Raw genomic sequence first — 20,819 nt, 5'->3', positions numbered from 1 at the left:
TAGGAAGTCCTTCCTGGTCCTGGGAACAATGTTGGTGAATGTGACTGTGGAAATCAACAGACATGAACAGTGTGATTCTCATGATCCTGCATCCATTCCTAAGACATTTCTAATATGAAGTTCTCCATGATATGAGATGATGATGAATCTCCAGGACTTTACCTCTGTCTGAAATCTTCTTGAGCTCCACTTTGCAGAAATCCTCCAGTTTGTCTCTCAGCTGATGGACAGATTCGCTCAGAACATCAAAAGAGAAGAGAGGACTGAAGGGATCATTTCCGTCTGTGGATTCAGGAGGTGCTGAGAGAGACTGGAAACTCTACAGAAAACAGAAATCAAAACTCATCAGCTCCACACTTCACCCAATAACTTGCACCAACATCAGATTTGACTGATCTTTAGTAACTCACCTCAATCCAGCACTTTCACAGCAACTGATTCATTCTTCTCATATTCATTATATCACATTAGAGCTATAGTATTTGACACTTACACTCTATGTGAACTTACTAGGAAAGAGTTTGGATGATAAAACATCAGCTAAGAACACATCAATGGAGTCTGGTTTGGTTTTAATTCAATGAAGCATTGCTAATATACAGCCTTGTCATGTTCAGGTCCTCCTCCGACTCCATCCTGCCATTTCACCTGTGCGCTGTCACTGTCAGTTGAACGTGGTGTTTGTTTTGATCCTGTCATTTCACGTTGTGAGCAATCAGCGCATTACCCGTGCAGTGCGCTCAATCAAGCCGCACCTGTCTCTTATTTCAGCTGACTATTTATGTCCTGTCTTTATCTTCTGTCAGCGTGGGTATGTCTTTTGTGTTTTTACGCTTTATGGCTGTGTTTAACCAACTCTTGCCATTCTTACTCTGAACTGTGTCCAGGATCCTCAGGCGAGGCATTAATTATTCTTTTGTATCCGGACTGTGATGCCTGATTGTGAGCGCTAGTCATTCCTCTCGGCTCTCTCTCTCTCTCTCTCTCTCTGTGGATGTGTGCGCTGGATTGCCACACCTTTCTTCTATGTTTTGCTCTTTTACTGATTTTGTGATCTGAAGTTTTCTAAATAAACTTTCACTTTTGTTCTCTGCATTTGAGTCCTCCGCGCACTTTGTTGACACAGCCTAACTTAATGTTTTGGGTCTTCATGGTTTTGATTAACATTACTCAGAAACGTTGAACTGTAAGTGGGGTTTTAAACTGTTGGTGGCGCTAATGGTGTTTGCAGCTAAATTTACCCTACAGAAGAAAGAGCAGAAGAATGCTCCTGTTCTTCTAGATCTCTGTTACCTGCAGGAACTGGATGTGATCCTGTGTGTGTGAAAGCTGCTCCAGCTCAGCGTCTCTCCTCCTCAGATCATTGATCTCCTGCTCCAGTCGCTCCAGTCGTCCTTCAGCTCGACTCACTGCTCGCTTTTCCTGATCTCTGATCAGCCGTATCAGCTCAGAGCGGCTTCTCTCAATGGAGCGGATGAGCTCAGTAAAGATCCTCTCACTGTCCTCCACTGCTGTCTGTGCAGAGCGCTGTTAGGACACACAGTGATTCAGGCTTCAGTGGGACTGAAAGAGACAAGAGAGTCTGAACTGAGACTGAGACAAACTTCTCTTCTTCTCCAGACTCACCTTATGAGACTCCACAGCCTCTCTCAGCTGCTGAACATCTTTCTCTCTCTGCTGGATTCTCTGCTGGAACGTCTTCTGAGTCTCCTTCAGCTGCTTCTGCAGGACAAACGGATGATAGTAAATAACCACCGCATCCCCTAGGGGTCGCTATTGGGGAACGCCGCAGCGTGACTCGTGTCTGAAGAATGCATATAGAATGCATAGGGGGACGCGGTGTTTCGTTCCCTTCTCAGGGAACCATGGTTACATACGTAACCTAGAGACGTTCCCTTCCGAGGGAACTCTCACCGCGTCCCCTAGGGGTCGCTATTGGGGAACGGTTATACCCACGTCTCCATGCTGAGGGGAGTGCATAGTAGTGAGCACTTAGTGTAAATTCTGTGAAGAATTAGGACAGCTGTCAGAACGTATCCTCCTCGGCCAAAGCCTGAACTGTTACTCACTTACCTGAATGGGTCAAAGGTCCCAGAGCACAGCTCAGGTTGGAATTGGAGATTCCTTCGGAGGAACGGCTAAGTTAATACTTCTAGTTCCCTCAGTGAACAGACTCAGAGATAGCAACTAACAGGCCTGTCCTAAGACAGAGACTGTTCTAGCAGGGGTTACCTTCAGATAACACACCCTGGATAATAGATGGTCAGGAGATATCTAAGGTGATATCGAGTGGAGTTGGGTCCAGGGAGACCGGGGTTTTAAAACCAACTCAAAAATGGGAACGAGGACCGCGTAACCCATACTGTATAGGATTTTAGAGAACAACCCAGAAACTCGGTGGGAACTTACCAGTTATGTGGATTTTAGGTCGTGGGACACGACCCTAGTAAATGGGATTTAGAGACTGTGTTTTTCCTCTTTTAGGGGGTTTCACTGTTAAAGCTCCAGGCTTGTCAGAAATGACAAGCAATTAAATAAGGGAGGAACCCTCCGTGTATTTAGAGAGAGGAGCAATGCTACATCCCAATAAGGACAGACAGTCCGCAAACTGTTAGTCGACTGATGAAATCATGGAGCTACTGACCATCATGATAGTAGACGCAGACAGCTGACAGACCCCTAACCCGACTTGCAGGGAGGAACATCTGTCCTTAAAAAGGGCTACGCTCTGAAGGGACCCTTTTGTGTAAAGGGGAGCATACTAAACCCAGTCCACATGGATGCCTACTAGGAGAAAGCAGTGCTCAGAAATTACTCTTCCTTAGAAGGGGAGCATACTCATCCCACTAGGAGCCGTGCTCTAAAATGGGACCCCTCGCGAGGGGAGCAAACGTGCTCGAATCAGGAAGCCTGAGAGAAGATAGTGAGAAATTCACCATGCGGCAGTGGCGCTGCTTTGAAGGAACCTTGAATAAGGTGAGCTGCCAACAGCCTAAAGAGACTTCTACGTAAGAAGCCCTTGCTTCTAGCAACGCTCTAGTAGGACCCTTTCTGCAGAAAGGGGAGCAGCCAAAGTCATCTCGAGGCCCCTGAAAAGGGAGAGCTCCTAGTTAGTCATGAAGCCTGAAGGGGAGCTTATACTCGACCCGGAAGTCAGGTACAGACAGGCTCCTAACCCTGATAACAGAGAGGAAAACCCCTACTTTCTCTGGAAGCATAAACACAACAGACAGGCTGAGACAGTATAAAGTTTTCTTATTTAAAGAAAATAGATCGTACTCACCCATAAGTGTCAAAGCATATATTTACATTAAGACAGTACCCGAAGGAGGACTGTTTTAGTTCCAGACCATCAGTAATGGTAGTTCTGAAAATTCAGAAACCAGCCGGAAACATCATAGGCCCGGACAGCTTCCCAGCTGATGTAAAAATTCACAGGGGAATTACCGAGTGAAGGGCAGAAGGATCGAGGATCTTATTTTTTACTCTGATTCATCTGAGACTGTTGTCTCGTCTAAGTCCCTTCCCTCAGATCCTGTCTGCCTCCCCTCGGTCCGTGCCATCTCCTGGAACCACCCGCAGGTGGTGGAGGGGCGCGGGTTGCAACACTAGCCTTCTGTGTCCGTCTGTGTTCCTCAGAACAAAACGGACCAGGTCCCCTGGTCTGTTCAGGTTCGGACCTGGACCTTCGAGGAATGAAGGTTTAAAAGGCGGCTAATCCTTGCCTCTCTAAACGTCTTGACCACCGTCTCGACGGAGGCACCGAAAAGCTCAGAGGGCGAAACCGGTGCCCCTTTTTTTCTTCCTGACTTCAGCCAGGTTTATCCACAGATGTCTCTCCATAGCCACCATGTCCCCCATGGCCCTACCCATGTGGGTAGCGGCCTGCTTGGTGGCACGGAGAGCAAGATCTGTGGTGCGACGCAACTCTGCCACCTCAACAGGAGTAAGTCCCTGATCTTTATCCAGGTCCTTCAGCAGGTCAGCCTAGTAGGCTTGAAGCACCGCCAAGCTAGATGTAATTTGAAGGGGCGCTGATGGCAAAGAGAGAGCCTTAAGAGAGGATGTCTCGCCTGTTGAGAGATAGTTGGCTAACGTCTCATCAACAGGGGGCATCTTCAATATTTGAATAATTGAAGATGCCCCCTGTTGATGAGACGTTAGCCAACTATCTCTCAACAGGCGAGACATCCTCTCTTAAGGCTCTCTCTTTGCCATCAGCGCCCCTTCAAATTCAGAGATCGAGAAGGTATGGAAGGCTTACCGGAGCCTGGAGGCGATGGTCGGACAGGTAGCGTTCATCCAGGCGGACCCGCGGGACCTCCTTTCTGGCATGCTTCCAAGGCAAGTCAAGTCTTGCCGTGGCCCGATCCATGACCTCCAAGAGCTCCTCATACGCAGGGCAGGAAATAGAGGGTCAGCCTCAGCTTCTTCGCCTTTAAAAAGCATTTCCTGCTCATCATTGGGTGGAACTCAGAAGAGCACTAGCTCCAGGATCCGATGAAGTCAAGAAAATAGCTTGTCCTTGTCTCTGGTAGATCAGCGCGAAAAAGAAAGCCCTTTTTGTAGCTCATCGGCCAGATCCAGCTGAGAACCCCACGAAGTCAGTCTCCTCTGCGCCTCGGCAGCAGCAGGCCCTGAACCGTGGGGAACAGCTGGACGCTCATCTTTCCTCGATGTACACACGCCGCCCCCTCGAGGACCTTGCGTGCGTGCTCTTCACCCAAACAGAAGACGCGAAGATCGTGTGTGTCGTCCGGCGTCAAATAACGCGGACAAGGATCAGCACACCTCTTAAACATCTTGCTAGTGCTCGCCATAACATAGGAAAGATAAAAAAAATCTTACCGGAATGCACGTTCAGACTAAGATAAGCTGAAGACGGCGAAGAGGATGTGTGTTTACATCGGCGACTCTTTATACTGTGTCGCCCGGTAGTGATGCACCAGCAGCGATGTGCGTGCTGCGGTGATGTCATACGCTGCAGCCGGCCATTTCATGTAGTTTTTCTATATGCATTCTTCAGACACGAGTCACGCTGCGGCGTTCCCCATAGCGACCCCTAGGGGACGCAGTGAGAGTTCCCTCGGAAGGGAACTACTGACACTAAATCATCATCTGAACAGATGAATCCAGTAAAAGTGGAGCTGATAACTCATAGCTGTAGGTTCAAACTCCAGATGATCGGTTACAATCATCATACATGAATTAACATAAAGATTAAGGCCTGTGTCACAATGCAAGCATACATATAGTAAAAGTGAAACTGACACAGATGTGAAGCTTCACACTGTGTTCTGTCTAATTAAGCTGTGGCTCTGCACTGAAAATAAATGAACAAAGTGAAGATATAAATGACTGAAATCATCCAGATTCAGTCAGATTTACTGAATAGAAACTCATCAGTGCATTTCACTTGCATTTTGTCTGATGGAAGTATATATTTAGTCAAACAACAGGTAAATAGTTCACTCCATTATTTTATTACTGTTTAATCAAGCTCTATTTTATAAAAAATTGTATTGGTAAGGGTTTTATGGCAGACAGTGAAAGTCTTCTTGCAGCTGCTGTTCATTTCTGCTGTGGTGTTCAGTGTGAATGCTTTAAGCTGTTAATATGGTGCCGATACAAACACATATGAAACCAGTGTCAGCAATATTTCATCAGTGTCTAGTTTTAAATACCTGTTTCTCTGTCCTCTGCTCCACAGCTGATACAATGTCATGGTTTTTATGCTCAATAACCGTACACAGCACACATATACATTTCTGATCAGTGCGACAGAAAACCTCAAGGATCTTCTCGTGTTTCTGGCAGATCATCTCCTGCAGTCGTCCAGTGGCATCAGTCAAATTGTGCTTCTTTCCTTTAAACAAACTCTCATGTTGTTGAAGGTGATTCTGACAGTAAGAGTTCAGACACATCAGACAGGACTTGACGGCTTTGTATTTTCTTCCAGTACAGACGTCACACTCCACATCTCCAGCTCCAGCGTCACAGTCAGCAGTAAGTTTGGTCTTCTTCAGTTTCTCCACCACTTCAGCCAGCATGGTGTTTCTAGCTAAAGCAGGTCTTGGACTGAAGGTCTGTCTGCACTGAGGGCAGCTGTAGACTCTCATCTGATCCTCCTGATCCCAGCAGTCTGTAATACAGCTCTTACAGTAACTGTGTCCACAGGAAGTGGTCACTGGATCCTTCAGAAGATCCAGACACACTGCACACAAGAACTCATCCTGAGAAACTCTGGCTTCTGCCATTTTACTGCATGAAGACAGAGACACAAACACACAACAGATCACCTACACTTCAGTTTCTCTTTCTCTGAACTCAGGTGATTCCTGTTTCCTGGTTCTGTGTTCTAGTCACGTGTGTAAAACAGGTGTGTCTGAGTCTATAAAGCAGGTTCCTCATTCCTGTTCCTGTAGAGTCTCACACACACTGGTTTCCATGCTGTATGGAGTCATTCCATACAAGCTGTATCCTCTTTACCCTAACCCTATCCCATAAACCTTCACAAAAAAAGTTTCAGCAGTTTTGCATTTTTAAAAATCGTCATTCTGTTTGCTTTAAAAGCTTGTTTTCTCATGGGGACCAAATAAATGTCCCTACAAGGTCAAAATTTACTGGTATTACTGTCCTTGTGGGGACCAGGACACACACTCACTGTAACAGTTATGTTCTGTTTTGGACCTGAACGTTACAGAATAACAAACTCTAAAAATGAGTAAATTGGACTATTTTGCAAAAGTACAACTCCTGGCCTTACATCACAGAGGATGGCCACTGGATGATTTTGTTGAGGACTTCTTGGAACTGTGCCATTCAGTTTGTTGTCACAAGCATTAAAAAGTGAAGCCAAAATGCTTTGATCACCCCCAGGTTGCAGAACCCAGTAGAGACCATTAACCCTGCCATCTCCATGTAATCTAATCAGATGAGAGACAAAATAAATAATTAAATTACATTACACATATTTTTTTTCCAAAAATGTTATTTGTCATTTTATGTAGTTTTTAATCACACTCATATAAATTCAAGTATTCACTTTTTTTTTATTAATGCAAGAAAAGAGTACAGAGTTGACATTTAAAAGATAATACACAATATCAGGAATATACATTTTCAACTGAAATCAAAGAAGCATTAAAGAAAAAGTAGGGGAAAAAAAACATAAGAACTTCAGAGTAAGACTTTTATTGCTTTTTTAAATAAGTTTGGGTTTAGTTTGTTATGTGATGATATAAAAGGGGAGTGTGACGTCATGTTTGACAGCTGAGATTGACAGCTTCTCTAAGTGAATTGAGGCACCAAAAGACTTTTTTGGGATCTTCAGGAGGATATTGGAGTTGCATTTATCCTATTTCAACAAGCCTGTTCTACAGCATTCAGCAGACAAAAATTGGAGCAGTCAGGCTAATTAAAAAAAAGATCAGGGGCATGTATTTGCGATCGAGTCTGCAGGAGTGTGGACGGTACGTGGCTCCTCTTTACCCACTACTGCGCAGTCCTATCCATCACAGAGTGTTCTTTGTCGTCACCAGCCCTGTCCATCACTGAACCTCTTTCCTCAACAAACCTTCTCCTGCAAGCTCCACTGAAGCCAGCCATTCCCTCAGCTCCACCTCCACTGGCACCCTTCAGCTCCACCATCAGCCCTGCCATACAACCCTGATCCGCTTTGAGGCTTCAGTACCCAACTGGGGAGTCAAATCATTGTGACAGTGTTCTCCAGTAGTGTAGGTAAGGAATTGGCTGTCGATGGAGTCGGCTGGTGCAGGTAACTCAAAACCTCGTCCATGGCAGCTGTGAGCTGGTTGAGTTGGTGGTGTTCACTCAGCAGAGCCGCCTGCGAGGCTATAGAGGGATGTAAAGATGATTCTGCTGGATCCTGAGAAGGCAAAGTCTTGTTTGACATGTTGGAGATTGAAGACGCAGTAGGATCCATATGCAGCCAAAGTCTTTAATGGACAAAACAGGTGCAGAGTAGAGCAAACACAGGCGAGGGTCAAAACCAAAAGGAAACGAGAACCCAAACAATAAAATTCAAAATGCTAAGCAGAGACGTGATACAAAATGCAGGGAAGGGTCAAAACAAAGGGAAAATCCAACAATAGTAAACACTTAAATGCAATAAAAGATATGGCAAGACTTCGACGGCATGAAAGAAGCAGAGAGTTCAATTCAAGTTTATTTTTATAGCGCTTTTCACAATACAAATCGTTGCAAAGCAGCTGTGCAAAAATGTAGGCTACTACAATATATTTATAGTGCAAGAGGAGGAAAATGAGCTTCAGGTGAAGAGGAACTCAGAATTCAGGAGAAGGCTCCCTCATGTGGCGAGTGGTTGGAGTAGCAGGTTCAGGCATGTATATGACATTACTCCACCTTTTAGGCTCCTCAGGGTGTGCAGAAGCTTTAGTTTAGGGCCTTTCTCCTGGGTCTGGGTCGAGGTCGATCCGGGTGATGGACATGAAACTCAGTGATGAAAGTTAGGTCCAAGATGTCATGACAAATGTATATAACACATATTTGAACATGTTATTGTACCTGATGTGACAATAATGGCCCATTTCAAAAGATTCAAAACTTTATTGTTTCCTTAATTTAAAAAAAAGTAGAAATATAATTGCAGTACAGCCTGATTGATTAACAACATCAATAAAACAAAAGACATTCAGACAGCAATTAGATCACACACTGACCCCTGTACACTGAAAAAAAAAAAAAGATTATGGCCCCAATTAAATTAAGCATGATTAAATTTTGCTAGTTTAAATAATAAAAATTTAGTTTATGGTTTTAATTAATAAGTATTAATTGGTTTTAAGCGAATTACATGTGTTTTAAATCCAAGCCATGTCAATTAATTAAATTCAGTTAGAAAGCATTAAATACATTTTCTCCGCATGCGCACAAATTCACTTTCTCCATGGCACCAAAAGCCAAAAGGAGTTTCCAGTCATTCCGGACGCGGAGTTTTCATCATTCGGTCGATTTACACGGTGAGTAATAATTATGTGAGTAATAATGTCGTTTAGCACTGTTTATTACAGTAAATAGTTTGTTCGCTGTATAAATAATATCTGCAGAACGAGTCTTTCGCATCGAAACTCCAAATATGCCTCGTAACAGAAAGTTCCGGGAAATCAAAAATATGGACGAAGGCATATAAGTTATGAGGGGAATTCTTAGTTCTTATCGATAAATCTCACAATATAACATTTGATTTCTGAATGTTTTTAGTGTTCACAATTGTAATCATGTGAACATGCCCCTTTTTGCTAGCTTTAATGGTGCAGCATGTAAACTGTCTTAAACTAGAAATAATAATTATTGTGTTTTTACTTTCATTTGAGGGACTCTCTGCATGTTCCTGTGACTAGGACACATACCATTTCCTTGATGCCAAAGGACGTTTCCAGGTTCGCCACTTTCCTTAAGTTGTATTATTCCAGCAATATGCACAGTAAGTATTTTTAGTATTAAAGCATTTTACAAAAAACAGTTGACTTTAATGAAATATATCATATAATGTTTATGAATAATATCACTGCTGTTTTCCAGAAAGGAGGTCTTACTGGGAGGAAAATGGTCAAATATTTCGGCATTTGCAGGAGGTATGTATTCATTTATCAAGTTTATGTTCCTTTCCCATATGTATTATTATTTAACACGGTGATGTCAAATACACTGTCCAGACAAAAATGTCTCTGCTTGAGTTTAAATTCTTAAAGGATTTTTTTTTAAATTCTACTTAAATTTCAAATACTAAAAGGGTTAAAGTTGCCCTAAAAATGAAAATTCTGTCGTTAATTACTCACCCTCATGTCTTTTCAAACCCAGAAGACCTTAGTTTATCTTCCGAACCCAAAAAAAAATAAGATATATATTTTTTTTTTTATAAATCTGAGAGGTTTCTGGACTTGAATAGGCAACAATATAACTGGCCCAAAAACATACTAAGGACATAAGTGAAACAATTTATGTGACATCAGTGGTTCAACCGTATCTTTACAGAGCTACAAGAATAATTTTAATGTGCAAAGAAAACAAAAATAACTTTATTCAACAATTCTTCTCCCTGCCTCCATTGTCAAGACTACAATGACATATGCGTGTGTTTTCCTCTGCTTATAAACATGGTTCATGCATGTTCTACGTCAGCAACACCAAACACTTGTGTCATGGTACTCTCATGAATGGCAGACGGTGGCGCGGAGGAGTCTGTATTTTTGTTTTCTTTGTGCACAAGTATTCTCGTAGCTTCATGAAATTACTGTTGAACCACTGATGTCACACGGACTATTTTACCAATATCTTTAATGTGTATCTTGGCCTAAGAACATGTCAGTTGAGTTGCGTTGCTGTCTATGCGGGGTTTGGTTTTGTGCATATTGGCTGGTAAATATCAGTTGATACCCAAACTTGTGTGTATTTGCAAAGCCATTTAAGAACCTCTCCTTAAGAAAAAAAAAAATTTAAGGTAAGTGATTAAAACAATTTGGGAATTTAGTCAATGAAATGTGATTATTTAAATGTAGTTAAAATAAATTGATTGCAACCCCTTACCTTAAATTTTTATAGTAAATTCAATGAATATTTTTTCTTCAGAAATAAATAAATAAATTAAGAGGAAGTAGCACATTTAAATTGGGCTGAAATTACTCATTTTTTATACTAAGTTAACTAAATAAAATTGATTAAATCCAAATAAATGTGCTTGTTTAAATTTAGATCAAATCAATTGATTGCAACCACTTACCTTAAAAAATTGAGTAAATTCAATGAATCTTTTTTCCCAGTGTAAATGTTAAAATATCTCATTGTTAGATTGTGCCAACATCCTAAAGACTGCACCAAAAACATACGATCACATCTCCAAGACAAGAATATCAGATCCTGTCAGTAGACATTCATTCAATGATTTTTGAGCCCCAAAACTGCATTAACTCAAAGTCTTCAATCAGATAGAGAGGTTAACTGAGGAATCAAGTGAAGAGCAGAAAGCAGGAGACAAATGATGATAAAATGAGCAGGATTTACTGAATGATCTTACTTGTGTATTTAATGCTCAGACTTCATTCACAAGAGTTATTCTATCAAACTTAAAGTAATTTTAAATGACTGCTTTACAACATGTGACATTAAAAACCTGGAAATGGAGACATTCTCTGATCTCTTACTCATGACAAGACAAATATCCCTTAAATCCATGCATTCTTAAGATAAAACAATATTAGTAAAAGTCCCTTTAAGGCAAGTCATGTGACTCGGCGGCCATCTTTGAAACGCTACTCGGGCAGGCAAGTGCAGCCTATCTGTTTGAATGGGGAAACATCAAATTCTCCAAAACTGTTCTCCAAGCTGACGATTATTTTTTATGTTTTAAATCTCCCAAGAAATTCAACAAGAACTGCCTCATAAATATGGTTCCTTGAGCTCCAATAGCGTATAAAAATGCTTATTTTTCCGCCTCAATGAGCCAGTGCACATGCGCAGTACTGAGCACACGTCTTAAAGCGACGATTGTTTCTATAGCAACTGGGACTTCTAACTGCAGCTGCAGTGACGCGCTGACTTTACTAATCAACGATTGGCTCTTTCACTAAGAAGGCGGGGCTTCGCGGCCATCATGAATGTTGCATATTTCCCCATTCAAAACTATACGAGTGACATGTCTTGGGTATTCTATAGTCTTTGATATTAGTTATATTCAGAGAAGCTGCTCTGAGTATGTGTGTGTGTTTTCACAGGAAGTGTGCTGCTATAGCCTACTGTCTATATGAGGATTTATTACACATTTATTCTGATGTTATTTCACTGACAGAAGTTCAGCTGCAGTATGAATGTCATGAAGAGAAAACAAGAGACTCTATAACATCTCACTGTTACTGATTCATCACCAGCTCAAAGCATTATGGGTAGAATCTCTCATCAGTCTATTCTGATTCATCAACACAGTTTCACTGATGATCCAACACTGAAAGCAAACCCAGGATAGAGCGGCTGAGTGAATGTGGTGTGGACTGTGTGGATGAGGCTCATTGTGTCAGAGACGCTGTAGAAGGACAGAGTTCCTGCACTGTGATCCACAAACACTCCTATTCTACTGCGGATGGACTTTACAGGGAGATCAGTCACTATGTTATTGTGTCTGAATGAGTATCTGGAGGTAGAGCAGAACAAACTCCAGGCCTGATCATTATGTCCAAACAAACACTCTTTACCTGCTCCCTTCCTGCTGATGCTCTTATATGACACTGATATATACACACCATCTCCACTCCACTCAATCTCCCAGTAACAGCGTCCACACACACTCTCTCTACACAACACCTGACCACAACGATCAAATCTGTCTGGATGATCAGGATACGACTGATCTGTGAGAGTGGCAGTAATCACTCTGTTGTTCTCAGACAGACGGAGGTAAGTATTCACTGTGTTCAGATCCAGAGTGAGCTGATGGGAATCTGATGGAGATAAAACACATCAGAATCAGGAATTATGAATCTGTTTGATCTTTTCATGTAGCTGAACTCTTCATGTTCAGTGTATCATCAGTGTCTCAGTACAGATGACCAGATATCCTGTGCAAATCATCATTTACATCATCAATTAGAAAACTCTTCTTTCTCCTTCTACAGGAAGAACATGAACACACTCAGTGAGTTTTTCTGCTTGTTTTCTTATTGACTTACATTGTAGGAAGTCCTTCCTGGTCCTGGGAACAATGTTGGTGAGTGTGACTGTGGAAATCAACAGACATGAACAGTGTGATTCTCATGATCCTGCATCCATTCCTAAGACATTTCTAATATGATGTTCTCCATGATATGAGATGATGATGAATCTCCAGGACTTTACCTCTGTCTGAGATCTGCTTTAGCTCCTCTTTGCAGAAATCCTCTAGTTTGTCTCTCAGCTGATGGACAGATTCTCTCAGACCATCAAAAGAGATGAGACAACTGAAGGAGTCATCATTTCCGTCTGTAGATTCAGGAGGTGCTGAGAGAGACTGGAAACTCTACAGAAAACAAATCAAAACTCATCAGCTCCACACTTCATGACAATTGTCTTTTCAGCCATTTATTTTCTGAAATAAGCGAGAGAAATGTGGCTGCGCAAGTGAACAAACATTATGTTTATATTTCCATGTTGAGCACATTTTTTTGTCGATCATGTGGAAAATCAAGTAATTCTGGTCCTGGCCGGTCGATCTGTGCATCTCTACTAGTAATGCTATAATACCTGATTTCACTAGTAGCGTAGATCAGATTTAAAGGAGTGTGCTATATGCACTTTTTAAAATATGTCTATTGAATGCAGTCACTAATAAACACTATAAAAAGCAAACATAATAAAAAAAAAAAAAAAAACTCTATTGTGTCTAATTCAGTTCTGTATTTTCAGCAGAGCAGCAAAACTATGGATATTTCTATGCTGGTGTGACCATTGACAAACACAATTTCAATATTTATACACAAAAGTAATTACATTTAATGGTATTCTTATTGTCACTGACACTAATTACATAAATCATGTTTTCACTGCAAAACAAAACAAAAATCCTGTAAGTATTGCCACAATTAAAAGAAAAAAGCTGCAACAAATCAAAACAAAAATAAGTCCCTGAAACCCTGATGGATTGATCGCTAATAGACAGCCTCATTTCTTCATGGTCAGATTCATCAATTTCTTGCAAATAAACAACTATCAATTTGATCAGGTTTGAGGATCATCTGATCCAATTTAGATGAAAGTTACTCAGGATCGGTACTATTGAGTTCACTGGTTTAAACATAGTTTATAAAGAAAAATGTGGTAAAAGCTGTAATGTTAGTGAAGTATTGAACTGTTGGTGGAGCTAGTGCTGTTTGACAGCTAGATATAACTTCCAGAAGAAAGAGCAGAAGAATGCTGGTGTTGTTCTAGATGTCTGTTACCTGCAGGAACTGGATGTGATCCTGTGTGTGTGAAAGCTGCTCCAGCTCAGCGTCTCTCCTCCTCAGATCATTGATCTCCTGCTCCAGTCGCTCCAGTCGTCCTTCAGCTCGACTCACTGCTCGCTTTTCCTGATCTCTGATCAGCCGTATCAGCTCAGAGCGGCTTCTCTCAATGGAGCGGATGAGCTCAGTAAAGATCCTCTCACTGTCCTCCACTGCTGTCTGTGCAGAGCGCTGTTAGGACACACAGTGATTCAGGCTTCAGTGGGACTGAAAGAGACAAGAGAGTCTGAACTGAGACTGAGACAAACTTCTCTTCTTCTCCAGACTCACCTTATGAGACTCCACAGCCTCTCTCAGCTGCTGAACATCTTTCTCTCTCTGCTGGATTCTCTGCTGGAACGTCTTCTGCGTCTCCTTCAGCTGCTTCTGCAGGACAAACGGATGATAGTGAATGTCACAGAAAACTACTGCCACTAAATCATCATGTGAACAGATGAATGCAGTAAAAGTGGAGCTGAAAACTAATAGCTGAAGGTTCAAACTCCAGATGATCAGTTACAAACATCAAACATGAATTAACATAAAGATTAAGGTCTGTTTCACAATGCAACCATACATATAGTAAACATGAAACTGACACAGACATAGAGCTTCATATTAAAAGCATTTCTTTGTTCTGTGTAATTAATCTGCGGTTCTACAGTAAAACTAAATGAACAAAGTGAAGCTATAAATGACTGAAATCATCCAGATTCATTCAGATTTACTGAATAGAAACTCAGTCACTGCATTTCACTTACATTTTGCCCGATGGAAGCATATATTTATTCAAACAACAGGTAAATAGTTCACTGCATTATTTTATGTTGTTTAATCAAAGTCTATTTTATAAAATATTGTATTGGTAAGGGTTTTATGTCAAACAGTGAAACTCTTGCAGCTGCTGTTCATTTGTGCTGTGGTGTTCAGTGTGAATGCTGTAAGCTGTTAATATGGTGCCAATATAAACACATATGAAACCAGTGTCAGCAACATTTAAACAGTGTCTAGTTTTAAATACCTGTTTCTCTGTCCTCTGTTCTGCAGCTGATACAATGTCATGGTTTTTATGGTCAATAACTGTACACAGCACACATATAAATTTCTGGTCAGTGCGACAGAAAACCTCAAGGATCTTCTCATGTTTCTGGCAGATCATTTCCTGCAGTCGTCCAGTGGCATCAGTCAAATTGTGTCTCTTTCCTTTAAACCAACTCTCATGTTGTTCAAGATGATTCTGACAGTAAGAGTTCAGACACATCAGACAGGACTTGACGGCTTTGTATTTTCTTCCAGTACAGATGTCACATTCCACATCTCCAGCTCCAGCGTCACAGTCAGCAGGACGTTTCCTCTTCTTCAGTTTCTCCACCACTTCAGCCAGCATGGTGTTTCTAGCTAAAGCAGGTCTTGGACTGAAGGTCTGTCTGCACTGAGGGCAGCTGTAGACTCTCATCTGATCCTCCTGATCCCAGCAGTCTGTAATACAGCTCTTACAGTAACTGTGTCCACAGGGAATGGCCACTGGATCCTTCAGGAGATCCAGACACACTGCACACAAGAACTCATCCTGAGAAACTCTGGCTTCTGCCATTTTACTGCATGAATACAGAGACACAAACACACAACAGCTCAACTATACTTCAGTTTCTCTTTCCCTGAACTCAGGTGATTCCTGTTTCCTGGTTCTGTGTTCTAGTCACGTGTGTAAAACAGGTGTGTCTGAGTCTATAAAGCAGGTTCCCTTCCGGAGGGAACTCTACGCTGCGTCCTGGTGGACACTATGGGAACTGCCTTCAGCGTGACCGGCTCTGAAGCTCTTATAGAACAACGACAATGAACTTTGACATTGGCCAGCGCCAGCCTATGACATCATCACAAGGCGCCTACCAGTATAAAGGGGCACTTGTGAATACATCAACCATCTTTTTGTCCTTCAGACTGACCTTGTTCTAAGCGTGAGTAGAATGATGATTCCTAGAGTAAACAGTTCAGGAAGTGTGCGGGATGTCAGAGAATAAGAGGTCTACTTTTATTTGTGTGCACTCACAAGATCAACAAAACCTTGAACTTTTTGTAAAATAGCTAAAGAAAACAAACATGAGGCTTTTCTAAAGTAGGCTAAATGTTGTTACTATTATTATGACTTCTTCACAAGAATTTTACTGACGTTTTAAACTCTGATTGATTGATTTCATGAGACGTTTTTATTAACTTTTTAAAATGCATTCAAATATTTTTTCATCTTTATTTCGTGCTGCAATCTTAAAACTGCTAGATTTTATAGGGTGATGGAGACCTGCGTGCTACAAATAATGAATGGACTTGAAAACGTTAAATATTATTTCCAAGCATTTATACATAAATAAAACAGCTTGTGAATACTCACATAACGTTATGTACTTAAGAAAAATCAACAAGTTAACCGAGTTGGAGCCCATAATGATTGGGGGGGCATACAAATTTTTGGCATATGGGCCTGGGGCTGACTTGCTACGCCATTGACTGTTTAATTTTATTTTTTTATTTTGCAAAGTTTCCCTTACGCTGGTGCGATTTATGATCTTGTTTATTATCAGATCAGCTCTATTAACAGCGGCTGGCATAAACCCTGTTCCACAGCAACTCAATTCACTTCCTCCAGTGAGTAAACAGACGAATCACAGGAAACAAGCACTTAAACCTGACCCTGACTAACACACGTTTATTGTCTAGTTATGTAAGTGATCACTGTAGTTGATTTACTGACACCATAAAAAGCGCTCTCAAGGTTGCTGCAGGTTTGGGTTTGTTTGGTGCTTGATTGTTCTCTGAAGTCACCAGACTAAAGAACCATCATCAGCAGTGTGTGTTTCCTCCTCAAAGGTGTGTAAGCGTGTGTTTGCTGAACTTTGTTCTGCTGTAAATCACAGTGTTTCTGAATCACCTTGAACAGTCACCTGAAGGATCGTCAGTTCACTTCAGCTTTTGAAACATTTATTGTACATCTCACAGTTTTACAAACGATTCATCTTTTAGAGCTTCTTGATGGAGGTCAAAGTGTTGCAAAACATTTAGATTTTAATCAGATTTGTACTCGAATCCAGATGACTTCATATGAAACACACTCCGCTTTATTTCATTAATCATAACAGGACATAATCACATAAGAGCACATGATGATTCACAGAAGAGAAGCCTAATAACCTAATAACATATTAAACCCTAAAATATGTCAAATTAGTCATTTAAAAATAACAGACTTATTAGAAATATTACATTGTTGTCTGACAAACTAAAGTTTAGAACAACACAATCCAAATAAAACAATAGATACACTTTTTTAGCCAAAATATCTAGAATTTTTTTTAAATCAAGAAGGATTTTCTAGACAAGTAAAAGTTATTTTCTTGTTTTCAGAAGAAAAAAAAAACAAGTCAAAATGAAGTGAGTTTTTGCTTAGAACAAGCTAAATAATCTGCCAATGGGGTAAGAATAAAAAACTTATTTCAAACAGAAAACAAGATTATTTTTCTTACCCCATTGGCATTGTTTCAAGCTAAACTGCACCTCATTTTGACTTGTTTTTTTCTGAAAACAAGACAATAAGTTTTACTTGTCTAGAAAATCCGTCTTGGTTTAAGAATTTTAAGATATTTTGGCTGGAAACAAGACAAAAAAGTCTAAGTAAGAAAATCATTTTTTGCAATGTACAATACAAATACTTGGAATAAATGATTTAAAATCAAAATCAAAAGGTATTTTTATTTGTTAACATGCATGTGACCATTAACTGAGCTCAGACACAATAAACGTGAATATGTTGAAATAGTTAAAAACTCAAGAAAAATGTTTGGTGAAATTTAAGGAAATCCCTGATTTACAAGAACACAAACCAGCAGGATTTCAGACGCAGTGTTTTAATGGTCTCTTGTGCGTCTGAACTACTAAAACATTGTTCAGCTGAACACTATCTGAAGCTGTTTGTGTAATGGGGTCGATATGAGCTCTCGCAGCTGCGGAAACAGACGCTGTATCTCTGAGACGAATGGCTGTTATTACATCTAATGCTGTGCCAGATCACAGTCACTAAATCTGACTGGGTCGCAGAAAACATGGAACATTAAGGGCGGCTCATTGTACCGAACACAGTCGCAGGAAGAGCCTGAAACCTGACCAGACTTCCTGAGGACCAAGAAAAACTGTCCGTGAACCCGCTGTGCAGGAGAAACGGACACAGACATTACTGCCGTGACTGACAGCGCTGGTCTGAGGTCAGATGTGCCAGCGCCAGGCGTTTGGGTGGTGCGGATGGGCGGCACAAACTAAACACATCAATCTCTGGAGCAAAAACATGTGCAGCTCCAACTGCTGAATGCATGAAAACAAGCATGAGTTCTGGATAAATATGCATGTAACGGAGCTGCAGACGTCAGTGAAATACCTGAAAAACCTGCAGCGTGTTCAAACACATCAGCAACAGACACAGACAAACACGTGATCATCTGAAGAATGTCTGAAATGACTGGAGTTTGAGAGTTCAGATATCAGACATTCTTATGAAAACATTAACAGTATATAAATCACGTTTCTGGAAGCTAAACACTAAAACCAAAGCAAGAATTTGTTGGTTTTAGTTAGTTCAACTCTGTTACTATCATGCATTTTGTCTCCTTTTATTGAAATGGACAATCCTATAAAATAGAAATTAAAAATTAAAAAGTAAATGACTGGGGAAATGCTGATCTGTGTCTTTAAGATGATGTCTGACACACAACTTAATTAGCAACATAATTAAGTTTGTGTAAAAACATAAAGAAGCAAATTACACGTGAATGAAATAAAGAAATGCTTTAAGTTTTATCAGGTTGGCTCAACCTAGTATTCATAATACCACAGAATCAAATGTAAAATAAAACATTTTTGTGCATGCATTCAGTACACAAAATCCATATTAAAGCTACTGCAGTTATTCAGTCAAGCTGTGTGTGATTTTCTGTTGATTTAATATAAAACAACAATCAAATCAGAAACAAATCCAATTTTCACCAAGCTGTTACATTCATTTAAGAAAAAAGTTTTATACTGTATGTAAAAATTCACTTTACTTTTTCACTTTCATTAACATGTTATTTACTGTTTATTTCTGTGCTTTCGACTTCACCTTCCATTTCCAGTGTGATTGAGGACAGCTGTGATTTTAAAGATGCTGCATGTACTTTTTTGACTTTATCAAAGCATCAAAATACTATAATGCATTTGCAGATATTTAGGAAAGATTTTAAGTTCACATATGTGTTCCTCTAAAAAGCAATCCTGCAGCCAGTTACTCTGCTCTGAAATGTGCCTCTGTGTCAGAATGTCTGTTTTTGTTTTGGTCAGAGTGACTCCGCCCACTGCCATCTTAGCCAATAGTATTTCAACACACTGGATGCCAGTTGCCAGAAAACACAGCGTAATGCCCTGTGTATTAATATTTATAGTATCTTTTATTTATTTGTCTCAATATTATTAATATTTTTGTATCTTTGATATAAAATAGGAATATTATAGGCCTATGTAAAATTCACCTTAAAAAAAAAAAAGTTCATAGAGATAACAGAAAAGGTGCCATGCATAACTGTAATATTGTCGCCTTAGAAGTATAAGGTTCTATCTGACATTTTTTGTCAAAATTTACTTATTCACATAGTTTTATTCGGTGACAACTTATTTACATTATGTGATGTTTGTAAGCGGTGTACATTTTGGGCTTTTGTTTAGAAAACAAATATGGCTCTATCTACAGAAGTCTATGGAACGCAAAAACTTTGCATGCTCAGAATGCAGATACAACCTTACAATTCTAAGGCGACAATATTTCTGCACTCTAGTTATTAGGTGTGTTTTACTTGAAGCAATGTTGCATAGACCGATTAGTGTATGACTTTAAACTCGAAAATTACATTATATTCCCATTATAACCAGAAGATGGCAGCAGAGGATCACTCAATGACTCATTTGCCGATTCGACTCTCATGTAGTCCTTTTAACATGTTTTGCTTTTGGATTTATATTTAGACATTATAAAATCACTATTATAATATTTAAAAACATTACAAATCAAACTTCAGCACTTTTTTGTACTGACATATCAAGGCGAGACACTCCAAGTGAATAGGGTAAAATATTAACTAACAGTTGTCACCTTATTTACTCAGTTGATTGATTACATTGATAATTGCAAACATTTTTTGTATTACAAGTTTTCTAAAATGTTAGGTTTTAATATGCAAATGAGTCATTATTTAATTAAATATGCGCTAATTTGCATTCATTTCTAGTACAATAATCTAAACACTGGATGAAGTCAATTTCAAAATTATTGTTGAATTTTTTTTTACATATTAGAGTCAAATGTTTTTACAGAAGGAATTTTGCGTCTCATTTTGTCACTCCATAATTCAGGAAATACTAGAACAGGCATACTTGAACAACTATATATATACAGTTTTTGGGGGGAATAAAATGTTGCAAAAAAATCTAGCAAATTATATATGAACAAATGTCTTTGTAAAAACCTTCAGGATATCAATAGAAATAAAAATGTAAAGTTGTGTAAAAAAAAAGAGTAAAAAAACTAAACAAAACAATTTCCTTAGTTTCTCTTGAATGTAAACCAAACTTTTGTTCACAATATCCCAAGACTATTTTCTTTTTTTAGGGTCAGATAATCAGATCTTTATGACATACAATAAAATCATTTGATTAAGAATTTTAAGATATTTTGGCTGGAAGCAAGACAAAAAAGTAAGTAAAGTAAGAAAATCATTTTTTTTGCAGTGTACAATACAAATACTTGGAATAAATGAT

The 20,819-nt window shown here is 39.8% G+C and overlaps 2 protein-coding genes across 2 annotated transcripts; both read right to left on the bottom strand.

The window, feature by feature from the left end:
• Positions 1 to 3: 3 nt before the first annotated feature.
• LOC141288141 (uncharacterized) lies at positions 4 to 6,291 on the bottom strand (the record flags this gene model as incomplete). The annotated part of the gene is made up of 5 exons (XM_073820244.1): positions 5,685 to 6,291; positions 1,627 to 1,722; positions 1,294 to 1,527; positions 163 to 319; positions 4 to 44 (listed from the first exon to the last, which is right to left on the bottom strand). Coding segments are annotated over exons 1-5 (1,101 nt in total), but the record flags the coding sequence as incomplete, so codon positions are not given.
• Positions 6,292 to 10,661: 4,370 nt separating this feature from the next.
• On the bottom strand, positions 10,662 to 16,403 carry LOC141288359 (tripartite motif-containing protein 16-like). The gene is made up of 6 exons (XM_073820485.1): positions 15,010 to 16,403; positions 14,280 to 14,375; positions 13,947 to 14,180; positions 12,868 to 13,027; positions 12,702 to 12,749; positions 10,662 to 12,473 (listed from the first exon to the last, which is right to left on the bottom strand). The coding sequence occupies exons 1-6, from the start codon at positions 15,580 to 15,582 to the stop codon at positions 11,953 to 11,955; spliced, it is 1,632 nt and encodes a 543-aa protein (XP_073676586.1). The 5' UTR covers positions 15,583 to 16,403; the 3' UTR covers positions 10,662 to 11,952.
• Between the last annotated feature and the right edge of the window lie 4,416 nt (positions 16,404 to 20,819).

This window comes from Garra rufa, chromosome 16 (genome assembly GCF_049309525.1).
Source record: "Garra rufa chromosome 16, GarRuf1.0, whole genome shotgun sequence".
NCBI lineage: Eukaryota > Metazoa > Chordata > Actinopteri > Cypriniformes > Cyprinidae > Garra > Garra rufa.
Note: the sequence above shows the minus strand (reverse complement) of the source record. Positions and strands in the feature narration are given on the sequence as shown.